This window comes from Cyrtonyx montezumae, unplaced genomic scaffold, assembly GCF_038088225.1.
Source record: "Cyrtonyx montezumae isolate F1298 unplaced genomic scaffold, pur_monq_1.0 scaffold_3, whole genome shotgun sequence".
Classification (NCBI taxonomy): Eukaryota; Metazoa; Chordata; class Aves; order Galliformes; family Odontophoridae; genus Cyrtonyx; species Cyrtonyx montezumae.
The window spans coordinates 37,548,026-37,575,209 of NW_027072034.1; the positions used below are offsets into that span (position 1 = coordinate 37,548,026).

The 27,184-nt window shown below is 38.9% G+C and overlaps 1 protein-coding gene across 2 annotated transcripts; it reads right to left on the bottom strand.

Moving 5' to 3' along the window:
* P2RY8 (P2Y receptor family member 8) lies at nucleotides 1-26,423 on the bottom strand. Of its 2 annotated transcripts, none has more exons than XM_065741263.1 (3): nucleotides 26,209-26,423; nucleotides 22,703-22,789; nucleotides 1-1,683 (listed from the first exon to the last, which is right to left on the bottom strand). In XM_065741263.1, exon 3 carries the CDS (start codon nucleotides 1,613-1,615, stop codon nucleotides 542-544), a length of 1,074 nt encoding a protein of 357 aa, XP_065597335.1. In that variant the 5' UTR covers nucleotides 1,616-1,683; nucleotides 22,703-22,789; nucleotides 26,209-26,423; the 3' UTR covers nucleotides 1-541. The 2 variants fall into 2 exon arrangements, with proteins under 2 accessions (XP_065597335.1, XP_065597334.1); XM_065741262.1 differs by having other exon boundaries at nucleotides 22,567-22,789.
* Nucleotides 26,424-27,184: the final 761 nt, after the last annotated feature.

The following is a 27,184-nucleotide window of genomic DNA, read 5'->3' on the forward strand; positions in this document are numbered from 1 at the left end:
TTAGTGTGATTTGATTTTGATAAAGTTGGGTGAGTGTTGTGGTGAATTCACAGTGGCTACAAATTAAACATTAGTTGTAAAATGACAAGTTATGTTTACTCATTCTTTGATACAAATACAAGAGAGAAAGCAATACATTAAAAAAAATCAAAGCAAATTGCTTAGGAAAATAACTCCCCTCCCCAAATCTCTCTTCAGCATAAGCATTAACTCATATGCAGAAATATTTCACATTCATCTAGGACATCAAGCTTTGGGTAATGCTTGAAACCATACATCTTAAATGTAATTCTTGTTCTAAACTTATCCTTCGGACTAATTCCAGGCCAACCCTTAAAAAACTACGTTGGGTTTTCTTCATCAGTTTCTTGAATAAACTCAGTTCCTTTTGCACTTCCACTTCTTATCAGCAAACAGTTGTGCACAGTATGAGTATGGTTTGATGTCTGTCCCTGGAGAAAGTTATTCTGGAAGTAACTATTCAAAAAGAAATGTTTTCTGCCTCTGCGTGTGGAACTCAGAGGTGCTTTCCTGCCTGAGGCTAGAACACACTTTCTTGCCTTTGCAAGCAGATCTTCACTCCCTCTAGCCCATCCATAGGTCCACTTGACATCGATCTCACTGACATGGTCCTGCCAGAAAATAAGCTCTCTCTTCTGGTTTCCAAGCTGTCAATGAGTGGTACCTTAGGGCGAAACATTTGCATGAATTTCTTGTAAAACTCTTTAGATGCAAAATAATAAATGAAGGGGTCTATGCAGTTGTTGAGGCAACTCAAGCATAAGGTGAGTTTGTAGGCAGGGTACAAACTCCTTTCGTAGAACAGGCGGACAATCATATGTCCAAGCAAGATAAAATTATTGGGGGCAAAGCAAGTGATGAATACCAAAAGGACTATAATTGCCAGGTATATGGATCTAGTCTTCTGTTTGCTACCATATCTGCTTGATGTCTGAATAAGCTTCTGAATTATGCCCACGTAACATCCAACTGTTACAATGAAAGGAATCAGGAAGAGCACAACAAATAGGGTGAGAAGAAAGGCTACCCAGGCTGCGAAGTTGGGCAGCATTTCCCATTTAAGGACATCAAAACAGGTTATAATCCCCAGTTCTTTCACTTCATAGGTCAGATCTGTGCTTTCCAATGGGTAGAAAGCAAGGAGCAAGAAAATCCACATTATCACGCAGGCACCCAGGGCGTATCTTTTTCTTCTCCACTTGATCAACTTCATGGGATGTACCACGCCCATGTACCTCTCTACACTGATACAGGTCATAGTCAGTATGGAAGAATACATGTTGGAGTAGAACATCACAGTCACAAGGCTGCAAAGAGTCTTGCCAAAGGTCCAGTGATTGCTCTGAATGTGGTAATAAATCTGGAAGGGAAAGCAGCAGGCCAGCATGAGATCCGTGATGCTCAGGTTGATCATGAAGATAACAGAAGGTGTTTTGGGTTTGATGTGCCAAGAGAGCACCCAAAGGGAGAACAAGTTTCCAGGGATACTGATAATAGCCACCACTGTATACACCACCGGGAGAGTGATGGAAATAGCTTTATTTTGAAGCATTGCAAGTGTCTCAGCATCCAGATGGGAGCTGTTTTTAGCCATTATTTGAAAGAAGGTTCTTGTTCTCTGTAAGGTAGCTTGATCATATCATTAACAGTTGGCTTGAAAATCTAGAGAAAAAAATGTCAAGAAAGAGAAGCAATATGTCAAAACAGAAACTGCAAACACGCTTCATATACCAATTAAATATTAATTTTAAAAAGCACAATGTCATTTGATATTATTCCTGAATGAACTGATTCAATTAAAGTTATCTTCTGAAAACTGCCTTCTTCCTTCTAATTATTGCATTGTTTTATCTGTCTCATTTATTTCTGGCTTTAAACAGCTACTTTTTCCTGCTGAATGGCTTTCTGATAGTTTAACAGGCAATATTTGACCATTACCACACCTCATTGTCATGTGAGTGTGACACAAAGAAAATCACAAACTGAAATTAAATCAGTATCTGCATTAGAATACTATGCCATAAGTTCCCCATGAGCTAAATCCATCCTATGTTTTCTGGATGTCAAGACCTTTCTGTCTTGTAATATCAAATATTTTTGAGATTATTTTTTTTTTTTTGTCTAATGAAACAGTGATCCATTGATCCATTCCAAGTAAATGTTACTGGGGAAAGGAGAATTATTTTTGGTATATCTATACAGAATATATATAAGAGAAAGGCCACCTACAGTCAAAAGCCAGGGACAGACTGTGTGCTTTACAGTCTAGAGGGAATAGCTAAAGAAGTCACACTCTTTCTTCTAACTAAAAGAACAGATACTGCATTGTAGTTTCTGAAAGATGTCTTATTGGTGTTGCCTGTAATTCTGTAAAAGAAGTTTCAGTTTCACAGTCTACATAAAAAGGCCATGCATTCACTGTCTGGCTTTTGTAAATCTTTATTGGCAGACACAAGTAGCTTATGGCTTGGCTTTTTTATTGTATGCAGTACAGCAGCATTTAGCAGCTGCAAACAGAACTCATATCTCAAAGTACTAGATGCATGTATGTAGTACAGGGATGCAATTTAGCAAACTCAAAGGGTCAAAAAAGTGAAGGAATGGCAATGAATGGTGTGAAAGGCAGATGGTCAATGAACAGCAAGTTCTGTGAGGAGTGAGACTATGGATCTGTCTGCCAAGCCATCTGATAACTTTGGATACATCTATGGTGTTTGTTATTAATAAGGAGGAACGGAGAGTGAGTACAAGCATATCCTTTTTCAGGTAGACTCTGGTCATCTCCACTGTTTAATGCGTGTATCTCTTTCCAAGACACATCTGCCTCAAGAGAGGCTAGTAGTTGGTGTCACTTAACCTCGCATCTAGTCAAATAAGACTTACAATGTCATATTGTAGTCTTAACCTTGGAGCAGTGTGTTTGACTCTCAGAGTAGTGGTCAGCACAGTAGTCAGTGCCGAGTATCTCATGTTGGTGACAGCCATTCTTCTGCAAATGATAACTTTTGGCCGAAGCTCTTACGGACTAACTTCCTTTCCCTTTCACAACATAATTGTTGATGATTCTTGAGACCTGGCAAAAAATGAAGTTTCTACTAAAGGGCAAAGATAGAAATAGTGAAAAATAGAAATATTCAATTCTAAAAATAGAGTGCAATCCAGAAAAAATTGAAGAAGCACAGCCACATCAGTAAGTTCAGTGTGGGCCTATTTCTGTAGTTTCTTGATCTGATCGATAAGTCACGGTGCTTCAAATGTCAGCTAAAAAGATTTGGAAATAGTGAGAGTCAGTATCAAACAGGTAATAACAAGAAAATAAGTCAGAAGAAGTCAGAGATGTGCTCCAAATATATCAAGCACATGAAATGGAACACAGAATCACAACTGTAAAAAATACTTTGAGCTAAATTCATGGCAGATAAAATTCTGTTCTTGTCAGTGGAGTTATATCAAGAATTAAACCAACTCTTCAATTTTCAGGGGAACTAGAAAAGGCATTTAACTGATGCACAGCTCTTAAAAAAATGTAATGCCATCTATTTCAACTCTTCTATCCATGACTTACCATAGTAAACACGAACTAATTAATGCCTTAAAAAATCTTTGTCAAGTGACAGCCATTCATGCCTTGCAACCCTACATTTCCCAAAACAAACAGACAGGTTTTGTCTGTACCGCAGTATGTATAGAACTTTGATATTAAGCCCAGGAAAATGAAAGCCTTTTGTCAGAGACTGAAAGATCCCACCTCCAGATTCTATTCCTATAAGAAGCAAATGTACAGGTGAAAATTTCCATTAAAACATTCATACCAGGCACAAAGCTGTTGAATATCTATTACACTGAGTTTTATGTAAGGAATAATCACAAATGCATTTTCTGAAAGCAGCTAATAAATCACAGAATCACAGAATTGTAGGGGTTGGAAGGGACCTCTAGAGATCATTGAGTCCAACTCCCCTGTAAAGCAGGCTCCCTACAGGGTTGCATAGGCAGCTGTCCAGGCAGGTCTTGAATGTCTCCAGAGAAGGAGATAACTCAGAGATAGGAGAAGAGTCCACAACCTCCCTGGGCAGCCTGTTCCAATACTTTGTCACCCTCACTGTTTATGGTCATTTCCCCTTGCTCTGTCCCCACAGACCACTGAAAAGAGGTTGGCTAAGAGGGAAAAAGAATGGTGGGTCCCCTTGGCATAGTTTTCTGTAAGGAAAGTGTCCACCACAAGGACCTACAGAAGATTTTCCATCACAAGCAGTGATAGTTCCCTAGTGCCTTCTGCAGAGGGAGAGGGAGCCTGCAGAGCATGCACGACTTGCAGGTTTTCTTATGGAAATATGGAGTACAGAAAATCACTACTTCATCTTTCCTTTTACTTTTGCCAAATCTTTCTGAATCTCTAATCCTGAATTTCTTGCCCACAAAGTATGGGCCAGCAGCAGTTCCTGCTCTGAGTCACCATTATTTTTGACTTTTTGCCTTTTACATAAATGGACAGATTAAGCTTCTGGATTGACAACCAAGCATTTCAACATGCATTCGCATTATTGTGTCTAATAGAACTTAGCACTACAACTATATTTCCATCTTCTTCAGGGTAATATGAAGTCCTTCCCCCACAGCAACCACAGTCTGTGTTTGTCTCTTGTGGTTTTAGTTGAAAATGTCATAAATAAAGCAAGAATGTTTGTTTTTGTTTCATTGTTGGCTTTTTTTCTTTTTTTTTTTAGCATGATAATGATATCATCCTTCCATTTCTGAGCTGCATCCCTGCAATTTCAGGCTTCCAGCACAATTTAATTCAGTGCAGCTTACAAGAATCACTGCAAGAGAAACTTCCCTGCAGAATAATTTTAAAATATAAAACCTCATCTCTGGTTTCAAAACTGAAAAAAATACCTTCTGTTACATACATATCCAATAAGAAAGACATTGTTTTGCTTTTATTTTGGCAACAACTGTGTCTGAACTGTGACAAGTGAACATGCAGGTAGACAGAAAGAAATACTCTATATGGATTCTTCAAATGAGAAAGTGCAGTCATATTGCCATTTACAGTAGTCCTAGAGATTTGTGAATAGAGAGGGCAATGTTACCCAATATATTGGGTATATACCCAATTTCTGGAACGTTTAGTAAACGGTGTAATTCAGTTCAATATAGGTACTAATCCTTCACTAAAACTGGGGAGGTTTTTTTTGCTTCTCCTTTACACTTCCTCACTTGGGACACTCCACACAAAAGGTTCATTTGGAATTTCAATAACTCCAGATTTTCTTATGAGCTGTAATCATAAGTGAGGGTGAAAGCTGCTTAGTGCTTTTTTTGACAGGGATGGTGATTTCTTTCCCTCCATTGGACAAAAGATGGCAAATAAAACACTAAAAGGTATACGGGAAATCAAAGACTAAAAAAGCAGAAGAGAAGAGGACTCTCTTATTTCTTTGTCATGGAAGAGTGACAACAGAGATGTGTCTACTTTCTTTTTAGGAGACTACTAAATAAAACTGATGTATTTCCTTTCTCACATCTTTTCCTGTTGTGTCAAGTACACCTGCAAGAAAGACTGAAAAGCCCATGAGCTGACTGAGAAACAGATTTACCATTTTGTAAGAAATTTTGTCATTTGAGATAGAAAAATAAATCCCAAAATGCGCCATTTAAGCAGAAGACCTTCCACTGCTTATTCGGATTCATTAATTTGGTTCACTACCTTTCAAAGCACTCATGGATAGAAACAGAGGTCTTGTTTCCAGAATCCTTTGAAACCTTTGCACTTTTAGAAAGATGCTACTCTAGCTGAGGAATGTAGGACAGCGTGATTCAGGCTCCAGGAAACTAAACAAACAAACCAGCTAACATGGAATGCTGAATTTAGCTGCAAACATATCCAGAATAAAAATAAAATCACATATTTCATTGTAAATGCTTAAGGAAGTTGTATTAAAAATTTTTAATCAAAGCAAATGTGACAAAAAGAAATTGGTTTGTATTTTGTTGGTTTTTTTTTTAATCAAGAGAGTGCATTTATATCAGAAAGTAACACTGAAATTCTTTTACTTGCTCTGCTTATGATTTACAAAGCAGTAATGACAGCTGAAGGATTAGGACAGTTTATTTCTCACTAAATTTAGCTAAAAGTGGTGAAAACATAGGAATCCTCTACATGCAATATTCCTTCTGGGTATTCAACCAATGCTGTACTGTCTGAATTGCTGTCAAGTTAACAGAATATTAGATCAGTAAAGATTATTAATTTCCTTTGTAGATTGAGTATGAAAAGAAGAAAGAGCGAGGAAGGCCAAGGGATAACATCTTGAGTTGTGAGAAAAGTGACAAACACTTTGATGTTTAGGCAGACAAAAGAGTTTTAATATGAAGTATCCTTTTAAATAACAGGTATTCTTTTCTTAACACAATTCAGTTCATGCTCCCCAAGCATCACTGAAATAATTCAGAGAAGCACTTCTATAAGTGTTCCTGCTCATTCAGCCAAGGAATGTCATCGAGAGCATCGCCGATGGTGTTCCCAGAGCAAAGTGATGGCTTTGCTGAAAGAGTACAAAGGTTTTCCCAGGATGCTGTTTCTCTCACTTGCAATGAACTTTTGTGGAAATTTTAACATCTAATGTTACATCTCAACAAGTCAAAGGTTTTGTTCACTCAGTCAAGAACTGAACTTTTAAGAAACTTCTTTGTGTTAGGCCTTTGCTGTTCTTGCTGAGGTTTCCTTTTTCTGTTTTGTTCTGAGTATCATACTTGCAAAGATCACCAAATGCTGCTGAGGACGTGGCCACTTCATAAAAAGGCATTATTTCACACTTTATTAAAAGTCTTTAATGTATTTTCTTTTAAAAACAATATTTTTAGGAAATGAGCGTGCTTGTGCACTTAAAATCATAGAATTACCAAGGTTGGAAAAGACCTTCGAGATCATCTAGTCCAACCATCCACCTACCACTAATATTTCCCACTAAACCATGTCTCTCAGTGCAACATCTACATGTTTCTTGAACATCTCCAAGGATGGTGACTCAACCACTTCCCTGGACAGCCTGTTTCAGAGCCTGACCCCTCTCTGAGAAGAAGTATTTCCTAACATCCAACCTGAATCTCCCCTGAGGCAGCTTAAGGCCATTCCCTCTAGTCCTAGTTACATGGGAGAAGAGGCCAACCCCCACCTCACCACAACTTCTTTTCAGGTCATTATAGAGAACTCCTCTGAGCCTCATCTTCTCCACACTGAACAATTTCAGTTCCCTCCACAACTCCCCATAAGTCTTGTGCTATAGACCCTTCGTAGCTTCTTTGCTCTTTTCTGGACACACTCCAGGTCCTTGATGTCTTTTTTGTAGTGAGGGTCCCAAAACTCAACACAGTATTCAAGGTGCAGCCTCACTATGGCTGAGTACAGAGAGATGATCACTTCCCACATCTGCTGGCTGCACTATTTCTGATAGAAGCCAGGATGCCATTGGCCTTTGTGTGTGCAAGTACTGATCTGTATTTCCAAGCAAACAAAACTGAAAAGATCCAACTAGCTGCAAACTAGCTGGACCTTCTATATCATTTAGGTTAGAACAAATAAAACTTTGTCCCAGAGGGTTATTCAAATAAAATACATAGGAAAAGTAAACGTGTGCCTTCACTACAAAAGAAGTATTTTTACACTGAAAGAATGTAATAGAATAGCACACTGATCACAAACTCTTGCAGAGACAAATTTCAGTCTTTTTTTAGATACACCTAGTCCAAGTAAATATTATGGTGGTTATTGGTCTGACCTCAAATAGTTAGTTCAAGGCAAAACACAAATGTCTTCTTTCCACAAGTATTTCACACTGAGAGGTGAGAAAACCTCTATTTTTTAAAGTGAAAAACTGTAGAAACGTTACCAGCCTTAGTGTAGTGGAACAATACGTGCCTGTTGAGCTTGTCAGATGTATCAGTCTAGATGAAAGCAGCTTTATTCAAAACTGAAGAAATCTTAGCACTTCCGCCTATTGGAGAGTACTTCTCCAGCCTGAGGGAGGGCAAGCAGGCAGCTCCCATGGTTAAATAAAAAAGTCGCACTGAGTATAAAATCTAAATATACAGTTGAGAGATGGGCAAACATCACATGGAAATACTGTTCTGATTCTTCAGATCTAAGTAGCAAATTTAACTGTACATAGCTACATTTACATTTCTCCATGTCTATCCTAAACCACACATTTTTACCAACTATTGAATATTACTGCACTTGAATTTTTGCCTTTGCTAACAGTAAATTAAAACAATAGGATTCTGAGCTGATTGCTGACATTTTAGTTAACCACTTTCATCCTATTTTTGATAACAGCTTGAAATATATAGCCTGCATTTTCCATGTTAATAACCCTGTTCAGAGTGAACCTAGTCAATGCCCTCTTTTAAAAGTTAATTGCTGTAGTAGATAGGTTTATGCAAATACTTAAGCCTGTGGGACAGTCCTGTTCAATGACTCTCAGCATATGAAGTCTGAGTCTATGACTCTAAGTCCTGCCAAGGATCTGGTTACATCGTAAAATAAAGTGACTTGCAGTTTCTGGGCAGCTTTCAAAAATGCTGTGAGCAATTTTCTAGGGTGGTCTAAATTTCAGTTAGAGTAAGTAAGCATCCTAAAGTGGATTTAAATTATTTTGGTTATTGGGCTAATAGCTAGAATATAATGTATACATGGTATTTCCTACACACACAGACTTGGTAAGCTTGATTTTTTTTAAGCCTGATATTTTAAGAAGTGTTAGCAAAGGCCACTGTCCATATGCATGCTCTTATTTCTCAACAGCACAAGGTAACTTGCTGCTTGTTGAAATAATGCTATCTTGCACTTAAACATGAAGCAAGAGCATGCACGCAAGCAGTTACTGAAAAATAGCTGATTCCTGACAGGGAACATTGACTTCACACAACCACAGTTTTTGTCTGATGGCTACCCAGAGTGTATGGCAACAGAAAACCAGTTTGTAAAATACTCCACCTCAACATGGAATTATCCTGTGCCAAAGGGCCTTACTGCAGGTAGCTTTCCCCTAATGTATTATTAAACAATATTGACTTATAGCAAAACATTGATATTTTTATAAACTTCAGCCTCAGAAAGTCTAAACTTAAATAATACATGAACTGACTTTCTGCATTATTTTGCATCTTTGCATATTGTCTATGTCCATGATTGACATATGCTTTTGGTCTGCAGCTACTTCCTACTATGAGTAGTTGCCTCACGCAGTCATTTTGAAAGTCAGAGGAAAAGACATAGTTGACCATTTCCCTTCTGACTTCACCTATCAGGAAAAGAATCAATACTTCATTGGCAGAGGCCATTTGTGATAGACAGTACAACAGATTCCCAATAGAGAATCCATTCATCTTCAGAAAACTTCATAGGCTTATACTGAATGTGTGGCACGATGGACATTTTACAGAAATATATGTAGGTTGCGCTAAAAGTAATGCTTTCTATTTATTTCTGTGGAAACTACAACAAAGAACACAATAACACTATTTGATAGAGCAAATTCTCAACTACAAAATGCTCTTTTTCAACACAGTGACTATAGATTTTCTGCCAGTGATGAACAAGAGGATGCACGCTGAACTCATAAAAATCTGCACCAGTGGAGGTGACAGCTGTGCATGGCTGTTTGGAACATGGCCTATCTTTCACATCTCTGATGCCACTGCATAAATGCAGCATCCACTGCTCATATCCACTGTGTGGTTCCCATTAACGTTCAGCAAGCATAAACAAATGCCAATGGGCACCGTTTTTTCCACATGGAAAAATTCAGTGACATCTTTGGTCCATAAGCACTTCCATGTCAGAAGCCATTGTGTCAGACTGCCCCTCAGCTGCCATCTTTCACACAGCAACGGAATGTAATGGAATGTTGGTGGGAAGGTTCAATCTCTACTGCCATACCACCAGCATCTGCCTCTGACATCGTGGACCGACATCATAAAATAGGAGGCATTATTTCAAAGCAGCAATTGTATTCTGTTTGAAATATATGTTTTCTATCTTTTCATCTCTGTCTTCTGTGAAATTCTTTTTGAATGTTTCCTCTCCTGCTCAGTCCGAAGGAACTGAGGTAGAACTGTATGCATGTTTTTGGAGATTATCTTTAGAGATTAAAAAGAAAGCACGTGGTGAAAAAATACAACAAAAAACCCCACAGCTTTCTCTTCCAGTTGCATTAAGGATATGAGAATCTTTAGCTGTTGATCAATTTAATATATGCTAGAGTCCACAAACAGCTCACTCCACAGTATTATACATGTATAGCTAAAAGGATAATTTGACATAGAATTTGGGACATACTGTTTAGAACAGAATGTAGTGCAATTCTAGCATTAATGTACAACATTTTTGCACAGAAATTGGAAACTAACAGTGAAATCTCAGAAACAACTACGTGCAGTTAGCATGCATGATCTAGTTATAAAAGCAGCATTACATGCATGCACAGAGGAATAGGAGAGATGCAAAATAAGAGTTTTGTTTTTTTTTCTCCTAACTTACCACTTCTTTCCTGACTTCTCAGTTTGATACCAGTTAGAAGTATGACTGTTAATATACAAAAAATGTTTTTGTTTTGTTTTTTTCCCATTTCATAATCTCCACTTCAGCAGATTGAAACTGCACAATCTTTAAGGTCCCTTGAAACCCAAGCTGTTCTATGATTCTACAATTCTATGATTTTCTAACAAAAGCTCCTCTTCTTGTTCAGTTTCTTTATAACTACTTGTGCTGTCACATTAATATTCAGAGACGCAACAAGAATAGCACTCTGAAACCACATCTGCTACCATTTCATTCTTCTGAAAGTCCTCGAATGCAGGTGAGACAGTGGGTCAAAGTTGAAATCTTATCTGATCTAAGCTGCAAGTGTTGTTCTAATTTGATTTTTGTCTCTCACACAAATCTTCACTGCACTTAGATAACTTAAATTTATAAGTAAAATAAAAATCTGATTCTACTCCTGTCTAATGTACCCTTCTTGCACTGAGAAGCATAAAGTAGCCTAATTTTAATCAGTAAATGTGTTGGCATATAATTACATGTAAGTTTTATATGAAAATGTAGGGGTGGGGAAGGTGTGTCTAGTCTGTGTTCTCATCTACAGGCAACTGCAACAGCTGCAACAGCTTGTTGGCTTTACTTGAGTCCCCCTTTACCACTACTGAAATGCCCTTAGAGACCTGGATCATTGCAATATGAGGAATTGAGAGAGTTTTGTACTGTTAAGACAAAAAAAAAAAAAAGAGAGAGAGAGAGAGAGAGATTATTTTTCGTTTTGAGGGTGTTATTTATTGACTTGCATACTAAAAAAATAGTATCTTCACAGTAATTTTTATAATCCTGACATTTAGCTGACTCGATAGAGCTAATTTCAGATATTCCATGAAAGGAAAGCAATCCTGCAGTATAGGAACTCCAAGTCCTAATGAAAAAATTTTTCAGATAAAATTTTAAGGTCGAGTTTCACTAGGACCGAAACACGGTAGAAATAAAAATGTGGACCAGAGATCAGCCAGTCTTAAAGTGTATTTCCATGTAAGATGAGACTTTACCATAAAAAAGTATACCTTGAGAAATGCAGTGACAAGAGCAAACACAGAGAACAGAAAATGACAGTAAGATAATAAAATTTACGGGATATCTAAAAACAAATTCTGAAGTGTTTTTGAAAACTAGTATGTTTTTGATCCAGTAATATTATAATAGCAATAGAACAGTAAGGAGATATTTCTTCGGAAGCAAAATGTGAGATATCAATACCTCTACAGACCTTCAAGTGACATTCTTCAAAATATTACTTCATTCTTGGAGCACTACTGTATGACTGGAAATCGATGCACAGGAAAATGATACAAATATATTAAGAAAAAAGGAAAAGTTTGGCGCAGCTGGAGCCTTTACAGGAAAAAAGTTCAACCTAAACCAAAATAAACAGGGTTTCTATGGCTAAAATTTAAGGTTACAGTTTTTAAACTGAAGACTAAAGAAAGCCAACTGACACAGAAAAGCATATGGTTCAGATGACACACTCATTGGGGGTGGGCATGTTATTAAATCCTCTATATTCTTAGATGACAGACAAAAATATTGATAAAATCCAGGAAGGTACTGCAAAACAGCTAATACAGTGTTCGAAGTAGATCACATGTAACAGTCAGTATAAACCCAAGATCCTTACCATAGATTCATAGAATCACCAAGGTTGGAAAAGACCATCCACCTACCACAATATTTCCTAACTAAGCCACATCCCTTAGTACAACATCTACATGCTTCTTGAACACCTCCAGGGACAGGGACTCAACCACCGCCTGGATGGGCCTTTCCAGCACCTCACCAATCTTTCTGAGAAGAAATTTTTCCCAGTATCCAACCTGAATCTCCCCTGATGCAGCTTGAGGTTTCTAGTACTATATACCTTATAGTCCTATCACTAGTTATTCAGAAGAGGCCAACCTCCACCTCTCCACAACCTCCTTTCCTTTCAAGTTATAGAGAGCAATAACCCTGCCCTGAGTCTCCTCTATTCAGACCAAACAATCTCAGCTCCGTCAGCTGTTCCCATAAGTCCTGTGCTCCAGATCCCTCGCAGCTTTGTTCTCTTCTCTGGAAACACTCCTGGTCTTCAGTGTCTTTGCTGTCACAAGGGGCCCCAAACTGAACACAGCACTCGAGGTGCGGCCTCACCATGGCTGAGTACAGAGAGACAATCACTTCCCCACACCTGCTGGCTGCACTATTTCTGTTAAAGCCAGGATGCCATTGGCTGTCTTGGCCATCTGGGCACACTGCTGGCTCATGTTCAGTCAAACATTGACCCATACCCCCAGGTTCTTTTCATCCACAATGTCTTCCAGCCACTCTGCCCCGAGCCTGTAGCATTGCCTGGTGCTGTTGTGGCCAAAGTGCAGGACTCAGCACTTGGTCTTGAACTTCATCCCCTTGGCCTCTTTTCTGTGATCCAGCCTGTTCAAATCCCTCTGAAGGGTTTCTACCTCCAGGAGATGTTTCTACAGCTATGCAGAGTGTAAAAATGCTGGGAGTGATTGCTCTGTTTTACTGCTTAGATTCTGACCTCATTTAGCTATCAGACAAGTATGATGGAAAGAGGTAACCTCTAAAAACTGTATGTCCAGGACAAACACTGACACACTGCCAGAATAAGCTGTACCACTGAAGGATTAGTATGATTGTATTGCAGGAAGCTGTGTGTCACATTCAACAAACAATTCAGCTACATCAACATGTGATGCAGACTTTCAAAGAGTTAAATGCATAAATAAGGAGAATATAATGTCAGTACTATACCATCAAGCACAACATGAGGATGCTGAATGTGGCAGCAACATGCCTAGGATAAAAAGAAGGCTGTGAGAAAAAAAAAAAAAAAAAAACAACCACAGAAATGATGAAATCTTGCAGTTTTCACTGAATTGACTTGGCAAATGTGCTGAGATGTGATCCTTGTATGCTGGCACCTGCAGAGGGGTAACCTCCATAATTGAGGAGCAGCATCTGGTGTCCCGGACTTCTCCCATTGTCCTGGACCTGCTCAGCAGCAGGAGCACAGATCTGGGATATGGAACCCCCCTGAGTGCTACAGACATCCTCTGCTATGGAGGTCACCTGGCCAGTGGCAGCCTGTGCCACACTGACAGGCTTTCTCCATGAGGTGATGGCATGCAGCCTACTCACAACATTCCAGGCCAGAGCCAGCCACTGCACCACACCAGGGAACCAGTGGGGGGGAAGGATCTAGCACAACCAAAGCTGTCAGCTACTGGTGCAGTTTCAGTGACCAAAAACTCAGTGGAGCTGATTAATTTACTACTATTGCTGTAGCACGAATGCACAGCTTGCTGTCCCCAAAGAAAAGCAGAATACATGGAAATAACTGATGAGAAATGAGACTTGTTAGAAGAAAACTTTAAGCTCGAAACCTGAACTCTCGTGAGGGCTTCCCTATTGAATGGTTTTGGTTCTCTTTTTCTGTTGTGCCTCTGTTGTAGAGGCATAGGTCTCAGAGGAGAATTGCTCTGGGGAGATCCTTCTCTGGTGCTTTGACAGTGACTGAAACCTGCCCCCAACCCTGTTAGAAGTCTCTTGAAACCCTGAGGATGAACAGGGCAGGGTTTATCCACATGGCACCAGGCATATGGAAACATAGTGGAGTGTACAAGTTGGAGTCACTGATGCCTGTCATAGTCACTAAGCATCACTACCTGCAGTGCTTTTACTGTGGTTTGGAAGCCAAATGATCAAAAAAGCCACTGTTCTGAAAGTTATTCAGGGGATTGAAGGAAATGGTTCAGGAAGATTCTCATCTCAAAAATATAAAGGCAATAGAGATTTCAGTAGAGACACTTTACTCCCCTTATTTTTTTCCACTGTATGTTTCAGTCTCTTGCTCTGCCTCGCAGTCATAAATACACATACACAGAGGAAGAAACATAAAGCAGAGCTTTAAGCTTTAAAATAAATTGATTTTCTTGTTTAGTAAAGGTTGTGAACACTATACTCCTAAAAGAGTCTACAAAGGGAAAATAAATTCTTGCAGGCCCTTCTAGCACCAGCCAGCCAGTTACGGAGGTGAGAAAAGCCATAGTGCTTGAACATCTCAGATAGCAAAGATAAGAGTGAAGTGATAAAATATTTTTCATCACATGATGTGGGGAAAATTTTTTACAAGTTAGGATGTGCTGCTCAGTGTGGGTTCCTCTTTCAATTCTCTGAAACTCGTTAAAAAAAAATCGAAAAGTAACAAACACACAAACTGAATTTAAAAAGATGTTTCCTCAGTTCAAAACTACTCACCACTCCCACACCATCTCTTTAGATGTTACTTCTAAGGCATTCTGTAAGGTACACATTAAAGTCATTTGCATACCAACTGATAGGTTTTAGAGCATTCTGTCAAACAGTGCTATAAACTACACTATGCAAAAAACATGGTTTGTGATTTAGTTTTATTTGTCTGATGATTTGGCGCAGAAGAAAACCATCATTTTTTGACAAAGACACCTAGAAATTCTTCAGATAAGATCTATCCTTTCTTTTTAAAGGTTATTGAATCACAACAGGAAATATTTTGAAATGGTCACACTAATCACAAGACTGACTACTTTTTAGGCTGAACATGTGTTTATACTCATCTCCTATTTTTAGGTCATATCATGTGCCAACTCCATGCCATTGCTCTGTGTAGTCTGGCTGTAAATGATAACTTTTACAGTCTTCAAGAATAGAATTGCAATTCATTCTTATTTTCTATACTCAAATACATAATGTGATGTAGCAGAGTGAAAAAATAATTTAATTAAAGGTGAAGATTGTCTTATACTTATTGCCTTTTTTACTTGTTTCTTTAAACATGTGCAGCAATCTTATTCACAGAATCACAGAACTGCAGGGGTTGGAAGGGACCTCTAGAGATCATCTAGTCCAACCCCCTGCCAAAGCAGCTCCCTAGCCCAGGTTGCACAGGTAGGCGTCCAGGCGGGTCATCTGCAGAGAAGGAGACTCCACCACCTCTCTGTGCAGCTGTGCCACTGCTCCGTCACTGCACTGTGAAGAATTCCCCACACACATTTGTGTGGAACTTCCTATACATCAGTTTATTCAAAATAATAATTGGAAGAAATTCTAATTTTGGCCTAAGTCTTAAAAAAAAATTAGGTGTCCAAATATCTTTGAGGAAATGCTCTTTGGCAGCAGTACTCCTGACTGGTTTCCATGCATCTTTCACCAAAAAAAAAAAAAAAGAAGAATCTTTTGTCCTTTTGCCAAAACTTCCAATGAAAAACTAACAATGCCATTTAGAGCAGGAGGTCACTATGTCAATGACCTGTCTTTAATGGCTCAACTACTAAAACAGTATGAAAAGATAATACAGCAATGATCCACCTCATTGAGCATTTCTATATAAATGGATGGCTCTGGCCCTCAAAGAGCACTTCCAGGGTTAAGTGATGGGATGCAATGAGTTGGAATCAATACCCACATTGAGCTTTCAATTATAACTTATGCAGAAAGCCATGCCAATAAAGGTGAAAATGTTGTGCATTTCTTCATTTTGTGAAAACAACTCCTTGGAATAGCAAGAGACGGGTACTTGAGGATGGTAATCAAATTGTCTTGAATTTCAGTGCTATCTCTTTCTCTTGCTCTTTCAACATGACACTTTCCTTATCTGTTTCCCTTTTTCTTCTTTTCTTTCATTTCTTTCTTTCTTTCATTTCTTTCATTTCTTTCTTTCTTTCTCTTTGTTTCATCTCTTTTTCATCTCTCTTTCTCTCTCTCTTTCTTTCTTTCTCTCTTCTTTTATAGTATGAATATATTTGGATTGCTTAGTTAAACACGTAATGATGATTTGAGAAATATTACTGGCATGCTTTGTAACTGATCTAAGTAGTTAATGTAAGGAGAACAGACAGCTTTTGAAATTGCCAGCACAGCACCTTCTTTTATTAGAAGCAATCTGTAAAAAACATACTTCCTTGCTAAATTTAAGACTAAAACTGCTGCTGTAATCCACTACCTATTTACTCAAGAAGATTTTCCATTATTTTCTAGACTGGCTACTTTTTTTTTTCAATCAATATAATATCTAAATAACATTTCAGTAATTTATTAAAATAATACAGTAGGATCAATGAAATCAAAAGTTAATAAATGTCTCAGCTGATAGTGAGATTTTGAGACATTTTCAAATTCAGCATTTTTTTAAATCATGTTACCTAAATAACAAGCTATCTTATATATATAAGAAAATATACTTGCTTTATTAGTCATGTTTTTCTTCAGCTTGAATTATAGTTTTCCCAAGGGGAAAAACATCTGCAAGGTGCAATGGGAATGTCTGGTTCTCATTAATTAGTTTATGCTTTTACAAAATACAGAGTATGACCTTGTACACTGGATTTCTGATGTCTTTGTTTTTCTTTCTTTCTTTCTTTAGGCTCAAGGAAGCCTTGGCACCCCTAATTTCAGCTGAAAACTGGCTAAAAGACTTTCTTTAGAAATTCAGTGTAAAAAGAGTTTGTGGTTAATTTTGCTTGATCAAAAAGAAAGACAGAAAATCAAAAGGTATTGAGAGGTAATTAATAGAATATACACAGAAAAATCGTAGAACACCCAGCATCCACACCTAAGGTTGTAGAAGCATGAGTAGACAGAGGCATGCACCTACCCACGAGACTCCGTGGCCCCAGCTGAGATGTCCCATACCTTGTCAGCTCACAAACATTTTAAAATGAGATAGGAAAACCTGGACATTATAACCGGTTGTACCATGTAAACTGAAACAAATTCAGCTTCAGGAGTAAAGATGTGCTGTAGAAAAATAACTATAGCATAGTGGCTAACGTATTTATGCAAAAATGTTTGGTTCCAATCAGATTAGGTAAGCATCTAGTTTGTGGAGTGTACTCTCAGCATCAACATGATTAAGGGATACATGGCATCACCACCTTTATTCTAGCTGTAGGATTTACTAGGATTTACTTCAGTAAGTCCCAAGCAAGTGCTTAGACTATTTATAGCATACTGAGTTCTCAGTATACAGCTTGAGAAGCAATCTTTCCCACTCCACAGCTGTGGATCATTTCAGACCTTCCTCTAAGCTAAGTCTCAGTCTCACGTTTTAGCACTTGCAGTGAAAACAACAGAGCATTTAGGCTTCTACAGGCTTTTCTGTTCGTTTGTTTTCAGTGTTAAGACTACATTTCAGAAATTCATCCCCTTTTATTACGAGGCTGGAGCAAATGCCAACAAGTACTTAGATTTAGATTAGATATTAGGAAGAATTTTTTTATTCAGAGGGCGATGAGGCACTGGCCCAGGCTGCCTAGGGAAACTGTGGATGCCTTAACCCTGGAGGCATTTAAGGCCAGGTTGGATGGGGCCCTGGGCAGCCTGATCTAGAAGGGGACAGCTCTGCCTTCAGCAGGAGGATTGATACTATATGACTTTTAAGCCATTATTTGATTCTAGGATTCTCAGAACTGAAGGAGCCAATATTTCAGTAGACCAAATTTTCTCTCTTGTTGCTGTCTGACACAGAAATAGTCTTTCCACTTATTGATATTGTCCCTGCAACAAAGAGATCCCTAAATACTGCTGAGACACTTCCAAGTGTTTTCTTTTTGTAGTACTGCAGCAGAAAAAAAATAAGAAGGTGATGAAGATCCACCCCGCTCAGTATTTACATTTTCAAGATTAGCATAGAATGACAATCTATGTTATTGATGACCAATTTTATCTCCTTCTATGATCGAGTGACCCACCTGGTGGATAAGGGAAAGACTGCTGACATAGTTGACCTAGATTTCAGCAAAACCTTCAACATTGTCTCCCACAGACAGTTCTCCTGGAGAAGCTGGCAACCCATGCCTGCCATCATCAAAGCCCTGGAGCTTGTCCAGAGAAGGGCAGTGAAGCTGATGAGGGGTCTGGGGCAGCTGAGGTGACTGTAGTTATTTAGTCTTGAGAAGAGGAAGCTCAGGTGAGAGCTCGTTGCTCCCTACAATTAGCTGAAGGGAGGTTGTGGTTTGGTAGCCTCTTCTCCCATTTAACTAACAGTAGGACTAGAGGGAATGGCCTTAAGCTGCAGCAGGGGAGATTCAGGTTCGATGGTAGGAAATACTTCTCTGAGAGAGTGGTCAGGTGCTGGAATGGGTTGCCCAGGGATGTGGTGGAGTCACCAACCCTGGAGGTGTTCAAGAAATGTGTAGGTGTTGTACTAAGGGACATGGCTTAGTGGGTAGGTTGGCAGTTGGACTTGATGGTTGGAAAAGACCTCCAAGACCTTGATGATTGTGTGTTTCTATGATAACCAGTTCAGTTCTGATCTCTGCCTCTCCGATCTCTTCCTTTTCTTGTGCAGGAGTACATGTAGTGATGAAAAAGACAAACATTGGAAGGAATATATACATGAGTTTAGGCATCCATCAGACTGCTATGACATATAAAGATGTACCAGGTCCTGTTTTATCTGAGAAATATTAGTGATGCAAAACTTCAGAATTAAAAAGCTGAAAAAACTTTCAGACATATGTATCATTTAAAAACTTGAACTTCTAACATACACTGAACCTGAAATTTCTCAGAGTTACACATGTGAGGCTAATTTAACTATCAAGATCAGATTTTATGGTTATTTATCAATACAGAAGAGAATTCCCTAAAAGCAGGCATTTAACAGGAAACTTCATTCATAATCCTCTTCGAAGCATTAACTATATATTTATAACCTACTGGAGAAACATGTGACTGATAAAACAGATGTTCTAGTGAAAGAGAAGGTTCCAGACATTTTGTTCATAAATATGAACATATTTATGTCACAATTTAGAGTCATAAATAGACATTGCATGGAGGTATGAAGAAGAGTTTAGGTCAACTGAAGGGCTTAATCTTGGTTCAGTTTAACACAGTGTAACACTCTCATATTAGCAGCCAACTTGTCTTAGCTGCAGTTGTGGAAAACCTGAAAACTTTTTTGCTGACAATGTATTTATTTCTAACAACCGCAGCTCCACTGATCATAGCACTCATTATTTAAATACTGAATAATTGAAATCATCAGCTCTGTTGTGACCTAAAATTGAGGGGATGGGAAGGTATCTCTTATGAACACATCTTTTCCTTTGTTGTCAAGTAGTACTCATATATAGCTCAGACAGGTTACTGCTTAAACAAATGGATAAATAAACAACCGGAGAATCTGGGAGCCTGAATCTTGACAGCAGGTTCCCCTCGTTGCTCTGTAGTATAATGATACAAGTGGGAAAAAGCTGGAAATCAACAAGCTGAAGAGAGGCAATCAGCTCAGGCGCCAAGAAATTTAACAATTCAGCTGGATGGAAAAAGGACAAGTTTAAGCTTGTCTGTTTCCATTACATTTGTATTGGAGCCAGTCCCCTCCCAGTGATATTCCAAAAGCAAAGTAAACCACCAAAAAGCTTTAGACTTTTCTTCTCACTATTCAGTGAACGACAACCAGGCCCTATGTTAAGTGCACTGTTCAACCTCTTGTTCTGAATGTCAAATAAATAATTTATTTGTGGGTATTTCTGTAGCCTGCAGTGTTGATGCAAAGGGCTTCAAAAAGAGCTGCAAAGTTTTTATCTTGACCCTTTCTCTATTATAAAAACTATTTGATCCTGTATTGCAAACAGGAAAGTAAGCATTGGAGAACCGGAGTTGCTAAGTCCTCAATTCTCTGAGCATTTGACATTACACTTCTATAGACTATATCTGGATCTGTGAGTGCTCAAAACTTCTTCAAGTCAGACACAGGTGTCTTTGAATACATATTAGAAAATGAGGAACTCTGAACTGATGTCCTTTTATGAAAATGTAACCCCTTGAAGGAAGATATGAAAAAAAAAGAACAGTACAAACTCAGCACTCAGACTGATGTGGTTCGCATAGAACAGTCTACATGATAACTTGGAAAAAAATCTTAGTGAATTTCTCAGAACACCCTCTCTTCTTTAGGAAGACTACTTGAACACCTAAGCCTTCAACCTATTTGTGAATACATTTTTTAAAGATTCTCTGTTTCCTTTTATTTCTGGGAAATGAATATTATTTGTTATAGTCTCTTAAGATGACTTACAGAAAAGAAACATTTCCTTCACTTTCTAAATGACACACTAGTGGTTATGGTCAGGAAATAGAGCCCCAGGTTGCCTATCAAGGCTCACTATGGAAATTGTTATCTGAGCAAGAGATTGCTTTAACCATGAAATGGCTGTGTACTGCCTGTATTTCATGTAAAAGATGTGCAATTAAAAATATATTGACATGACTGTGTAGGGAAAGATGAAAGCACAGTGCAGGAGGGCATAGGATTCTCTAAACACAGGGGAAGTTATCCAAAAGGGATTGGTCATAGTCTGATCTCTACTCTTTAGACTGGGATTATCCAATGACTACTGAGTGTGAAACAAAATCTTTGAAAACAAGATCAGAGATCAGATATTTCATCTTCTAGCTGAACTGTATTTCAGGCATTTGCTCCTCTTTTGTCCAATGACTACTGCTTCCTTTTTCATCAAGATTGAAATTTCAACTGGCCAAATGAAAATCAACCCTAATTGTAGTAGTTAGTGTATTTTCAAGGAAGGAAATGGTCAAGGCTTTTAATACTTTCCAAAGAGAGCACTGGCCGCGTACATCTTTATCCTAGGAGAGCGTCCTAGAAGAGGAGTTACATGTACTTGGAAAGAAAGTCCTTCTATTTATAAGAAAACATGCTTAATGATGTACTTTGAGCATGCTCCTTCCTGGCACTAGGAAGTACTCTTAGCGCTGTCAAAACTCAATTACTCTGCCCTCGGTGAGCTCATTGCAGAGCAGAGGAGCTGAGGCCTGATGACAGGGCTACAGCTCTCCCAGGGAGCGGAGGGGCAGCGCTGAGCTCTGCTCTGTGTGACAGCGACAGGGCCCGAGGGAACGGCATGGAGCTGTCAGGGCAGGGGCAGCTGGGGTAGGGACAGTGCTGCACCACAGCGCGTTGGTCACAGAGGGCTGCACAGAGCACTGGGCACGGCCCCGAGTGCTGGAGTTCAAGGTGCGTCTGCACAACGCCCTCAGACACAGGGTTTGCTTTTTAGGTGGTCCTGTGTGTATCCAGGATCTTCCACCTTGGCGTATTCTATGGTTCTTTGACGATGATTTTGTCACAATTTTTATTCACACAAATTAACGCTGTCTCAACTTTAGGAGTTATCAAAGACAAAAGATCACTCCAGACAAAGGAGTTTGGATGCAGCCATCCTATTTCGGAGGCTGGGAACAGTTGTTATTCCAAGATACGTCAGATTGGCTGAGGAGCAAAGTTCTCCTGGTTCCAGCAAATGCCAGTATTACTGACGTTGTCGAGTGAAGACGTTTTTTCTATCTAGACCACTAGAGGGTGCAGGCAAACCTACTTTGCCTTGGAGATTTATTTCTAGGTTTCTGTGGCATGGATATTTCAATTTTTTTTTCTCCAGAATATTTGAAGAAATGAGATGAAATGATCACATCTTGATGTCCTCTACAACCCACTTACATGTAACATGTAACCCAGAATGAGTACTTCTTTCTACCCATTAGCTGCTGTCCAGACACGTACATCTGTTCTCATCTCCTTCTATTCTGGATTGCTAGCTGTCCTCCTGTATTTTTTTGCGTTTCCCTCGGCACTTCTGTTCCTATTTGTCTGCAGTCTCCTATCCTACCTCTTGCCCTGTACTCCAGGAGGATTTCCCTTTGTTCTCCACACTGCCAGCTGTCATGAGGAGAAATATCAAGAGCACAAAAGGCTCCTTCTCCCAACTTCCTACCACTGTAGCACAGAAATAGGGTCTACTTAGTGTACCCAGGATTCTGGGATAACAGGATTTCACTTGGGCACAGTTTAGAGAATCTCAACAACAATATCTTTGAGAACATATGGTGAAAAACAACAAAACGATCTTTACAAGATAATTCCTTTCTTTGTGCTTACTCACCTGCTCACGGCAGAAACTTGTGTTCCTGAATATTCCCTTATTGCCTCAGAAACGGCTTTATATAGCTAAACTCTGCATGTAACATCCTGTCAAAGAATACGCAATGCTTTTCATCTTAAGAGTTGATCAGACTTACAGGCAGCTCCCTAAGGAATTTGTCTCGCCATGGACACTGCTGATGTTTCCGTGCTACAGCAGATCAAATTTCTTATGTGAGTAAGAGCTGTAAAAAGGACCAAAAGAAAACCTTTTAAAATCAGCTGTTAGTAAAAAAATGTTTAAAGATGCTAAATAGTGGCAAGCACTAATGACACTGCCTCTCATACTTGAAAAACACAGTTCATTAGCTATAAAGGCACCTGTGCTCAGTTACTAAAGACACACAGTATGCACGTCTGAAGAAGGGAAGATAAAAGGGTACGTACTTTTGGGTAACTTTATATTTTCTTTTCCTACTGAGTGAGGTGCAATGTGAATCAGGTGCACCTAGCTGCTTCATCATGACCTCACTGGTGCATAACATCACTTGTTATTTCAAGACCTAATAAGGAATGACAAGAACAAGGACCTGACAGTAAAATTATTTCAATTCACCAGCTGTTGAGCATGAATTCTTCATGCACTGGTGAAAGATATGACAAAAACCTACCACTCCTTTTGGAAAAAGCTCAGAGATGTTTGCACTGGCCTGGAGAACTCTTGGTTCCTCATCAGCCTCTGATTCTCTGAGAGAATCTCTTCTTTATGTTTTCAGTGATGGCTAGTATACATTTTAAAAGACGAGCTGGTACATGAAGTGTATACAAGCTCTATCTCTCTCACTCTGTGTTCTTAGCCTTAGTTAGGCATTCAACATACTTGTTTTTCAGTGCAACACTGATAAATAAGACTAGCAATGGAAAATTTCAGTACGAGCTGAAAGCCTCTTATGAAAAATGTATGAACAGCTATCAGATCAAATTGACATTACCAAATTCTATGTGTTAACCCCATGGGATATTTCTCAATCACTAGCAACTTAAATGTAGATAAAAAATGGATTACACTACATGTACTAAACCTATCCAATAATCATGACCCCAACGGTTCATTTAATAGTCCCTCTCAGATTGTCTGTATATAAATAGTAATTACAAGAGGAACACCAGCTCTTCTTTCCAATTTCAATCAGAATATGAAGAGTTGTCCATAAGAGAAAGTGAGTGCAAAGCATAGTCCCAACAATATTTACCTATAAAATGAAATAATTTTATCTGGAAAATCTTGAGACACAAATCAAGTCCTATTTCTACAAAATCTTTTTCTTTTTTTTTTTTTTTTAGAGAAAAGATCAATTTTAAAGCATATTATATATTCTGAAAAAGTAAGAATGGTGTCAGAAAATGTGTCCGATATGAAAAATGTCATTTGTCCATTGGAGGCTTTGCAAACTTTAGTTGTCTAATGGTGAAGCACCTTCAAAATCATTTTTAATGTGGAAACTACATAAATATGAAGTGGAACTGTAAAGCTACAGCAGATGTGTGAACCTCCACTACATCACTTAAATGCCTTGAGAAATGGTCTTGGTATCTCTTCACTTTCAAGCAGGACAGAAAGTTTACCACACAGTAACCTCTTGAGGCTAGGTTGTGGTGTGCTGGGTTTCTCCCCTCTGTCCACTTAATGAGAAGTCAGCAGATAACATAAGTGACCACATTTACAGTACAAGGTGAAATTTATGTTGTTTATTTTCCATCCTGTTATGCCACGACATACAAAGTATGCCTGCTTTTGACAGACAGCTGAGGAGTACAGTCTGTTCCCACACAGAAGATACTGAAGCTCAGAGAGAGTGCTGAGAGCAAACATTTAAACACATCTAAGCTGACCCCCTATTTTATGCACTTACAGCCATTAGTGAGAGCAAAATTATCTGCAGAGGCAGATGTGTCAGTGGAACTCAAACCCACAATACAGAAGGGGATTAAAACATTTTCAGTAACTGTGCCTGAAGAGATGCTAAAATCTGGAGGCAGAAGCAGCAGTTAAGCTGCTGTCTGGTGACAGGGAAGTCCTGTGTTCAGTCTGTTGTCCCCACACAAAGCTGCTGCGTTTTTTTCACTCAAGTTGTGCCTTTAAAGTAACTGGAAAATGTGACCATAGGATGGGTAGGCATACCTTAGCCAGCTTTCATTTAGCAATATGCAGTATTTGTAGTGGTGTTTTTCAGTACAGGTCATAGATTACAAGTATTTAACAGCTACGGTCATCAGTACTCAAACTGATATGACCAAGCTGATGAAAATGCTTCTCTCCACCCTGTAGCCTCTTCCCTAGCAGCATGATGACATCCTCCTGGCTGTGTCTAAACTAACTTGCAGCTGTTTGCAATGGAAGACCTGGGATTCTTGATCAGATCATATGTGCTGGGAAAGCCAGAACACAAATCCAGTGTCCAATGGGGTTCAGTTCATTCAAGTTCAGTGATAAAATGTCTCTGCTTCACAGAATATTTTAAGGGTAGATTTCTTTACAGAGGTTGAAGGATGCTGAGAATTCAGGAATGAAGACCAAAACTTGATGGAACTTATGTTTCTGAAGCAAACAAATACTATAAGGGTTGGATTCTCCCAATCATTATGCATAAAATCTAGAAGTTGTTTATACCAGACACTGAGTACAGTCAAGGAGCTGATATCCAAACATTAAAACTGATTACTAGCAAAGCAAATTATTTAAAGAAGTAAACGCCAAAGAATTGAATGTCCAGTATATTTACTTCACTTGGTGATCGTGATCCTCTCAGCATGTGCAGTGACTTCTGCAGTGACCCAGTGACAGCACCCTCTTGCAATAACTGCCTTACACAGCCTATTTTATGTTTGTGTCTAAACTATTAAAAAAAAACCTTCACACAAATAGTCTCTGCCCATCTATTAAGAGACAACAAATGTAGTATGCAACAGTGCACTCTGTTACGAGACTTCCTTCTGGTGCCACTCTGTCTGAGCATAGTTTTTGTGCATCAAAAGACTCTGATAAAGCTACATCTTCTCATGATATACCTCCACAGTCACTTCTGTGTGCATGTTCAGTTGCTGCAAACCTCAGGAACAGTCTCAGGATGACTATAATATGTGACTCTGCAATAGCTAAAGATAGTTATCAGATACAGTTTTACAAATCAAACTAGTCCAAAATGATGTTTTCTTTTTCTACCAGTATGTAGCAGCTCACTCTTCCTCCTTTTAAAAATATCACTGAAGAAACATTAAGATTTTTACTGCCTTCTGTGCTAAAGCAATCTATACACCTGATAACCCCTTATTTTGATCGTGTTTGCAGAGAGAAATCCTTAAAGCTGTCGATAAGGGTCTTCCTTTTCTTTTAGTGCTGTAATCATTCTGACTTCTGACAAATAGTAGCATACCTTCTTCATTGTTGTTGCTCCCTTATTAACCTACACGGTATTTACTTTATTACTGATGCTCACGGTCATCTGGGAGAAGCACACAAGCACTTCTTGGATGCAAGGAACTTTGTTATCCCTTAGAATGTAAATAATAGGAGCATGAGCAAATCAGTCTTGGCTGAATTTAGCTCCACTAAAAATCAATTTTGAAAAAAAACAATCAAGAAATGAAAAGCCATATTCCTTACCTGATCTGAGATGTACAGTGCACATTGAAAGCCTCTTAAATGTCAGAGAAGAATTAGAAATAGTTGAAAGTTTGCATTCATCCAACCACAGGGCTCAGGAAATGACCTCTGTATTTTGTAACAATTAACTCCTTCCTCACTGAATGTCTTCACTTTTTCAAGTACAGCAAAATATCCATCCTACCCTCCACTGCAGTTTGGTAACTAATGCCACACTCTACTCTTGATTTCTGTTTCATACTGAGAATATGCAGGTGGCCACAGAATATGTCTCTGATCACCTTAGTGGAAGAGAGTATTTACAGCATTTTCTGCACAACTGTAACAAAGTACGTTTTACTGTTGTGTGAAGCTTATGTTGTAAAGTGTAGAAATGACTAAGTAATGGCTTAAGCAGCTAACTCTCAGGTTTAGAAGAAGCTTAGAGAAATATTCTCAGCATGAGAATATTGAGCTGCTTTGGCAGGGGAGCTGGACTCAATGATCTCTAGAGGTCCCTCTCAACCCCTACAATTCTGTGATTCTGTGATACATAAAAACCCTCTGCCCCTTAAGTTCTATTCCCTGGATGAACAGGCTGGATGTACCTGATCAGGTGAAAGGCACTTCTGTGTCTGAGCATTACATAAAACCATTGGCCTGGAAGCTAGTAAGGACCAGTCCATCCAGGAACACTCACTGAGGCACTCCCAAGCTGAAGATGAGGTGGCACTTGAGATCTCTGCTTGCAGGTCTGTGTGTTGATCAGCACGCTGAAATGAATTCCCCTCACCTAAAAGTAACAGCCCAAGGAAGAAGGCACTTCCAGCAATATGGATGGTAGCACAGAACACAGACTTGAACCCTTCTCCTCCTCTTATGATTTAGAAAGCATGTCCTGGACAGACACGCATATATGACCTTTCCTCAGCTCTGAAGTCTCCTCACTTAGGCATGTGTAAGTTTTGCTTAAAAATGCTATGAGGGAGAGAAGCAT

Bases quoted from the DNA above. Each gene is read 5' to 3' on its own strand.
- P2RY8 (XM_065741263.1), bottom strand. From the start codon at position 1,615: ATGGCTAAAAACAGCTCCCATCTGGATGCTGAGACACTTGCAATGCTT.